Source organism: Scomber scombrus, chromosome 2, assembly GCF_963691925.1.
Source record: "Scomber scombrus chromosome 2, fScoSco1.1, whole genome shotgun sequence".
In the NCBI taxonomy this organism is placed as follows: domain Eukaryota; kingdom Metazoa; phylum Chordata; class Actinopteri; order Scombriformes; family Scombridae; genus Scomber; species Scomber scombrus.
Window position 1 is genome coordinate 19,976,631 of NC_084971.1, and position 8,693 is coordinate 19,985,323.

The 8,693-nt window shown below is 38.1% G+C and overlaps 1 protein-coding gene across 1 annotated transcript; it reads left to right on the forward strand.

Moving 5' to 3' along the window:
• Positions 1–1,016: 1,016 nt before the first annotated feature.
• On the forward strand, positions 1,017–2,093 carry LOC133999046 (5-hydroxytryptamine receptor 4). Its single transcript, XM_062438164.1, has one exon. The coding sequence runs from the start codon at positions 1,017–1,019 to the stop codon at positions 2,091–2,093; it is 1,077 nt and encodes a 358-aa protein (XP_062294148.1).
• The last annotated feature ends 6,600 nt before the right edge of the window (positions 2,094–8,693 follow it).

The window sequence follows — 8,693 nt, forward strand, 5'->3', positions numbered from 1 at the left end:
GACACTTTATATACATATGTCAAAAACCTTTGAGTTAATCACAACAGAAACTAATGCATATAAATAAGATTTTCAAAACTGGATTGGTTTCGCAGGATCTATATTTATTGACTAAGTGTAAATTAATTCTTCCATTTTTAACTTTATTGATGTTGATAGCCAAGAAGACGAGGATCGGTTCAATGAAACCAAACAATTTTTTTTTTTACTAAGCATCACGTCGCTGTCACCACTGCACAGTCCCTGTGGGGTTCATTAAAATGTATTTCAAGTCAGCTGGAACATCTGGTCCCTGTTCAAAAGACGGGCACTGGAAATTTAATATGATTCTGTTAACTACAGTCATACTCTATGTGTTCTGATGTGTAATATACTGTAATATGCAATGCATCACTGAGTGCCTAAAATGAATTATTGCTTAATTGATCTTAAAGGCACAATATTTAAAAATGTAATTATTTACAAAAATATTTACTAAATTACAATACATACGGTGGTAACATGGTGGGTCCAAATTCCTAAATACCTCTTACAGGAAAATAATTATCATGATTTGTGATAGATCCAACAGACCTAATGACAGCTGACTCATTTGAAGAATTCCCTACCTCCAAGCCACTCAAAGCATTATCTGACCTTTGAGAGCATTTAGACAACATACTAATCATACATCATTCTCCTCACACTACCGAGATCTATGTTGATAAAAAGAACATCTGGTTTTGCTCACCACACCAAGCAAAGAGATGGCATTTTGGATAAGGTAACCGCACCAGAACAAGGACTTTTCAGGCCAACAGTCTCTTGTGATTTCAACTAAAGCTTACAGTCTAGAGATTAACTTCCATGGAGGAGCAATTGAGTCTGAAACAAACAGAAATCTGCATGGTTTATATAATTTTTCTGTTAATATACCATAGAAGAGTGCTTTGAAATGCTTCACTTACTACAAAGTCAGACCATAACTGTCGTTATTTACAACTGTATATGTGTGTTTTGACAGGTTTGATTAGACCATGGATAACAGCAGCTTGGGATTGCACTATGATGCTAATACATCTCTTCAGACTGAACTTCAGTCCTGTACTACACTGAGGAATCAGGCTTCTCGCATTTTTCTGTATGGCTTCTTCTCTATAGGCATTGTTTGCACAGTGGTGGGCAACTTCCTAGTGGTCTTGTCCATTGCTTACTTCAAGCAGTTGCAGTCACCCACAAACTCCTTCGTCATGTCCCTGGCAGTGGCTGACTGCCTTGTTGGCCTGGTAGTGATGCCATATAGTATGATTCGGACCGTAGAAGGGTGCTGGTACTTTGGTGTCCTTTTTTGTCAGCTTCATTCTAGCCTAGATGTCATGCTCTGCACTGCCTCCATATTCCATCTCAGCTGTATTGCCTTTGACCGCTATTACGCTGTCTGCAACCCACTAGTTTACTCCTTAAAGATGTCCCACAATCGTGTAATTCTCCTCATTGTCATTTGTTGGGCTGTTCCAATGTTCATTTCCTTTGGTCCCATAATGCTAGATCTCCATATTGCTGGTGTGAACATCCTGCTCCCTGAAAATGTATGTGTCTTCTTGGTCAATCGCATTTATGCTGTCATGGCTTCCTTGGTAGCCTTCTACCTGCCTATGGCTATTATGTTGGTGGCCTACTGGAAGATCTTCAAAGCTGCCAAACGGCAGGCCAGGCAGATCTGCGCCATGGAAAGCCAGATGGCTGCTGGAGTGGGCAAAGACTCGAGCAAGAAACAACGACATCGGAATACTATGAAGAGAGAGGGAAAGGCAGCAAAAACTTTAGGTATCATCATGGGAGTTTTCCTAATCTTCTGGATGCCCTTCTTTACAGTCAACATTGTGGACCCTTTCATTGAATACAGCACGGAGGTGGTCATCTGGGATATATTTTTGTGGCTAGGATATATCAACTCATCCCTAAATCCCTTCCTGTATGGTTTTTTTAACCGTTCCTTCCGTAGGGCGTTCCTCATGTTCATGGGCTGTAAAGTATGCCTGCCTGGATCCTCCCCTGGGATGGACCTATCGCATACTAGGAAAGAGGCAAATGAACGTGCAGATCAACCATAAAATAAAGATTATATCTGTATATTCTGTGTGGGAGTGGAAAGACCAGGGAATAGTAATATTCCAACCACATAATTTTACTAAAAGCATGGAAAAATATGTTTGAATTAAGAATAATAATTATTAGGGCCCGAGCACTGACAAGTCAGTGAGGGACCTATTGCTTTTGCCAAGATTCTTATTATTATTATTAAGCACGCTCTTATGCCGCCAAATGAATCGCATTTTTGGTGGCCTGAACATACATGAAAACTCATGAAATTCTGCACACACGTCGCAGCTGGTGAAAATCTATTTAATTTAACGTGATTGGACGCAAGCGTGGTAAGGGGACTCGCTAGCGCCCCCACACGTCGGGTCATGTGACCACAAATCCTCTCGGATCGGCATGAAATTTAAATATGTCATAGGTCTCATCGGATCATTGGGAAATTAATTTTGTGGAATTTTTTTACCAAACAGGAAGTTGACCACGCGGCGTGGCGTGCACCGATTTTCATTTTTCGAACACCGCTTTGAGGACTTTATGATGTTCACAGAATCATGAAACCTGCCACGTAGGTTTCAAATCATGAGCTCTTTCATCTGATACCACATTTGCCCAATATTTTGCCCCAACAGCTCAGTAGCGCCCCCTAATGCCTTTTCCCACTTAGGATGTACTGACAAACTCTAAAACTCACCAAATTAGACACACTCATCAAGACTCACGAATATTATTTTTTGGTATAACTGCAACCTTTTAAGTGCCAAGATGACTCTACAGCGCCCCCTAGAACATTAAAAGTTGAAGCCCCGCCTTCTACATGCACGTACATGAACGAAATTTAGGATTCATATATATCATGACCAGACGCACAAAAAAGCCTCTTGGACCCATACCCTAAGTCCAACAGGAAGTCGGCCATCTTGGATCACAGGTGCATTTTTTCCGCCATTTTCCCCATTTCCAGGCCTCGCACTTTAACGAACTCCTCCTACAGTTTTGCCTCCAGAGACTTCAGATTGGAACTATATCATCCTCGTCTCCATAGCGCCCCCTAACAGCAGGTCATGTGACCACTAACTTTGTCTGATCTTCGTGAAATTTACAGGACTCATAGCACTCATGGGTAATCCCCCAAATTAATTTTTTCAAAATTTTCGCTCTAACAGGAAGTCGGTTATTGTGCATTTCCTGCGTCAATTTTCCCATTTTCCCACTGCGTTTAGAGGACTTTCCCGTCTTCACAGAATCACCAAATTGCCCACATAGGTTCACACTCAGGAGCACTTTAATTTGAGACCATAACTGCCCCTGGGCGTGGCACAACAGCTCACTAGCGCCTCCTAATGCCTTTATCCATTTTGTACATTTCCACAAACTCCTACACTCACCAAATTGTAAACATATGTCAACAGTCAAACATATTGACTACTGACAAAGTTTGGTATTTTTAAGCGAGAAGATGACTCCACAGCGCCCCCTGGAAGATTTCAAAGTTTAAGCCCCGCCTACCACATTAACATAGAGAAATGAAATCTACAAGGCCTATGTATTATGTCCAGACGCACAGAAAAGCCTCTTGGACCCATACCCTAAGTCCAACAGGAAGTCGGCCATCCAGGCTAAAATGTTCAATCTGGATGATTTTAATTATTATTATAGTTTTACGCCTTTTTGACAGCCTAAACATGCCCCAAAACTCACCAAAACTTGCAATCATGTCCGATCCGGAGAAAACTTTGATATTTTAAGGAGCGCGGAAATGGCCGACGCAAAATGGATTAATAGCGCCCCCTGGAATATTTCAAAGTTTAAGCCCCGCCTTCCACATTGACATAGAGAAATGAAATCGATAACGCCTATGTATCATGTCCAGACGCACAAAAAAGCCTCTTGGACCCATACCCTAACTCCAACAGAAAGTCGACCATTATATGAATAACTAATCCAGTTTCATTTATGCTCTTGGTTTGCCATGTAGTGGAGACATTAACCCCATCACACAATGTTCCATTAAAGCAGCAGGAGCAAAGACCTTTACATGGCTGCTGTCAATGCCCTGCGACTGCGACAAGCACTGACATTCCTGCGTATGAAGACCTCTACCTGCGCGCCCTCCGACTGCGCCACAGTCCGACGTGCATGGATGTGCGAGGGCCCTTCAACACTGCTTGCAGTTTTAATTAGGATTTATTATTGAGGTGGGACTACCACCAACCATGCCTTCAATTAATGATGTATGATATCACCTATATTACCTCCATGTAAAAGCCCAAACTTTTTGTGAAAGAAAAAGAGAAAGAACAGCTTTTTCCTGCATTCACAGTTGTTAGTAATTGAGCCACCGAATGTTTTAGATGAAAATCCAACCATAAATTAGACTTCAACAGGAGGAACAGTTTTGCAAGGAGGCCATCTACCTGTCAGTCACATTGCATGCTCATATTATATTTTCTAAAGCACACTGATGACTCTATGATAATGAGAATCATCCAATCTACTGCTACACCTGTATTTAGCTACAATCCAAACTGTTGTATAACCCTTTGGAAAGTTTCCTTGAATACTTATTCTAGAACAGTAGAAGAGAAATGTGGCTAACAAACTGAAAACAGGACCAAGAGGACGAAATAGCGATGGCTTAACATGATTGGTTTCCTTCAACCTACATAGTGATGAGGAAATAACATCAGAGAGGTGTCTAATACTTCATTGGGAGGACAAAACATAGATTTACATTTCAGATCAATACCTTACTGATAGTATTAAGAATTAAGAAAACTATTAAATGGCAAATAAAGTATTAAATGACACTTTTAGCACGATCACCAAACTTTCTGTATCACAGAGCTTGAACTCCCAATCTCTCTTTGACCATATAAATGAAATACATGATAAGAGATCAAATTTATGAAAAGAGATGACAATTAAAACACTGGTTTATTTACAAACATTACTGAAGTAGACAAACTTTTAACATATCGGGAAGTATTGTTGACTTAGATGTAATTGTTGTTCATCTGCATATTAAAATACTTGTTTTTTGTTTGTTTGCCTGAGTCTACCTTCTATGTGCATTTTGCAAGTATAGGAGCAGTCATGGGTGCAGCTGTAGGACAGGTGGCAGCTTTGAGGAGGGCTAAGGAGTGAAATGTGATTCCAGGGAATGGACATGACAGCTTACTTCATCAAAATCAAATGCTACACACTTTTTATACACTGCCAAAGACACATTAAAACATTGCCTCAATCCACCAAGATGACAAATAACCAATAACCATATTTATTACTTATTTTGTGCAAAGGTAAATTAACACCACATCAAATACAGTACTGTATTCCTGTGTGTGGTGTTTGCATTGCCCTATAGACTCTAAAGACCCCTAGCTACTCTTATGTTTATGACTAATGTAAAATCTGGTATTGTAACAGCTGTTGGCCAGCTGCAGGCATGGTGAGAAATGTTGTACTCGTTGTACTTGTACTGTTGAAAACTTTACTTCACAGTAAGCAGTGCAGCAGAAGCTGTCTGTCCTGTGTGATTCAATGTTTATTTAGCCGTGTGTTGTTTGAAAACTACTCATGGACTACTAAACTAATAAATAATTTTGACATTTAAATATAAACATCTTCAATGTGCTTCTGCTAGATATGGCAGAAAGTGTAATTGATTTAAGTGCTGTTCACACAAACCCACTTTGTGAGACATAAGTAAGACAAAATTAGAAAAACTAGTGCTTATGGCTCTTGTGTATAGCAAAATACAATATAAGTCCAGGAGTCACGCATTCATTTTGGCCAAAAAAAGAAATGAAAGTAGTATTAGGCCTCAAGCTGTTGTGACAAAGTAGCAGGTGGTGGATGATTGAGTGCATGTGTGTATATGTGTGAAGGTGTGCTCTTGTCTTTGATTTAGTTTTTTGTTTATCATAACACTTTTTTTTAGTTTAAAAAAAAAATATATACACCTTACCTCTTACATCTTTTTAAAATACAATATGAAAATGAGGTGTGTGTGTATACATACATATACAAATGTGTGTGTGTGTGTGTGTGCGTGCGTGTGTGTGTGTGTGTGTGTGTGTGTTTGTGTACATCCAGAAGTCATTCATATTTTAATTCTGGGATTTTTGCTGGTAGATACAGTACTGATCATTAAAAAAACGTTATGTACTGTTAAGTCTGTTTCAAATTTTGTGGAAATTATATATTAAATATTATTATCATTATTATTATTATTATGAAGAGCATGATGATGTTGTGGAAATATAAGAAAATATTATAGAAAGTTAGTTCTAAACATTTTTCAGGATCTTCTGACAACGGGTCAGTGTTTGCTTAATGTATAGAACTGTTGGTGTTTTGAATAGTTAAATTGTAGCACATACAATACATCAATTTTTGTTATAATGAGGTATATGATTTTTAACAACATACCTGATCTTGAGCTTGATGGAATACTTTGAAGTGCATCACTGTCCAGTGACACTTTAGACTGAACCGTTCCAAACATACATCCAATGTGGAAACCTATTTCAGCTGTTTGAAAACTTTCACTTTCTTCCTTTATTTGCACCTGCCATTGACTTTTTGCATTGATGCACTGCATTGATGTTTGGGGTGGTTTTCTATATAGTAGTAGCACATAGTTTTAAATCAAACTACTAATTCTAAACTTACACACATGCTGTTTTATGTTGACACAGCATTACGGGGCTCCATCAGTCAGTGTTCCAGCATTGGGGATGGGTTTTTTCCACTTTTACTCAGAGCAGTTATTCAGCTTGTTTTGTAATCCCCCTCTCTAAAACATGTGATTTTAAAGATATACTGTTTTAGTATCAACTTTAGTTTTCTAATTGCGTTTTCAAGGTGGAATGATGCTAAAAATAAGAAGATTTATTAGTCTCAATAGTCTCTCACCTACTCTTTGCTTAACATTAATCTATTCCCAAAATCATATTCACAGTATTACGTTAGTTATTTCTTTATTTTTGTGAGATTTGTTTGACCAGCCTTGTTTTGATCCTCTACTGACTGTAGCACAATGTAATAATGGCACAAAGACAAATGCAAACTAATTAAAAAAGCTAAAAGGTTTAGCTGAAAACTGGTTTAAAACTGAAACTACAACCATCCTGTTCCCTGGCCATCTCAGACAGAGTTAACTTTGAGTTTCTATTGTAACAAACTGACACACCTGTTGCCATGCCATCTGACAAAAAGAAGACAGCATGGGGACAAATATTGTAGTTCACTGAACAGTGAAAGTGGAAAGAGTTTTAAAAAAAATAAACATTAGTAACTTCTTGAAACTATATATGATGTGTTTTGGCATCACTCATCTTGTAACTCATCTTGTAACTTAGTCCTGCAAGACACTGCAAGACACCAGACACCCAGAATGCATAACACATTAGCCCTTTAAAAGATAGCCAAGAACCAGACAGCCATGTGCAAATAATGAACTTAGATGTCTATCTGCAGTCTGTTTATTAGCTCTAAGCCACCCGTCAAAATCTATTTCTGTTAACCCAGCGCCAGCACTGTCAGAATGCAATTAGTCAAGGCAGTGGCTGTCTCTTTGGTTTGCTCTTTTGACCTGTGAAACAGTGGGAGTTTAATCAATATATTGCAAAAGGAACCAGTAACTTTACCACTTGATTTAGAAAATAGTTATGTTTGTGTTTCAAGCCTATTTTCATTTTGTTTCTTTTGTATGAATATAGCTATTTGCTATTTGAATCGTATATACTGTATGGAATATTCATAGATTAGACCCTTCTCTTTTTCCTCTTCCCGGGTATTTTTTAATTCTGTTACGTGTTACTGGACATGATTACAACTGAAAAATAATAAAGTAACAATTAATCTGTTTGACATTCCCCTAAGTCATGAAAACATTTGAGTAAAGTCATGGTGGAATGAGGCTAATAACAGGAAGCAATTGAGATTTATAAGTCTTGATAGAGTGGCTCTCTCTCACTCTCTTTCTTTGCCTCTCTCTTGCTCTCTTTCTGTGTTTCTCGACATTGCATCCAGCTCCAGCCTCACACCGCATGAGTGTGCATGTTACTTTCTTTCTGTAAATACCCAAAAATCACAGGACCATTCAGGAGGTCATTTTTATTTGTCTGTGTGCTGAACTCATCTTGTACAAGATATATATATATTAAAATACTAGTTTGTGATCTAAATTCGTTTACTGGACTCATGATTTTCTCTCTCACCCTTAATTAAGGAAATCTCCACAACAGTCAGCACAACTTAGACTTTCATTACTGTCTTCCCCTTGGTTAAATAAATGTTGATTCATTTCATGAACCAATACATTCATTTGTATTGCTGTTTTTTCTAAAAACAACCTATTTTCGCTTCCCGAAAGCATAAGGTTGACCCAAAGGACATAACACAACTAAATACAATAGTGACATCTGCTGGATGGAGCAGATTTCAAGAAAGCCTTACTATCATTTAACTGAAAAATATGAATATTGACTTAACTTCTTTTTTCTCCCTTTTTATTTAGCTTTTCATTTGACATAAACAAACATAACATCAGAAAAAACAAAAGAAGCATGTTCATTTCACATTAGCACTAACTTGGCGATGCAAAT

Coding starts and splice junctions, on each gene's coding strand:
- LOC133999046 (XM_062438164.1), top strand. CDS start 1,017: ATGGATAACAGCAGCTTGGGATTGCACTATGATGCTAATACATCTCTT.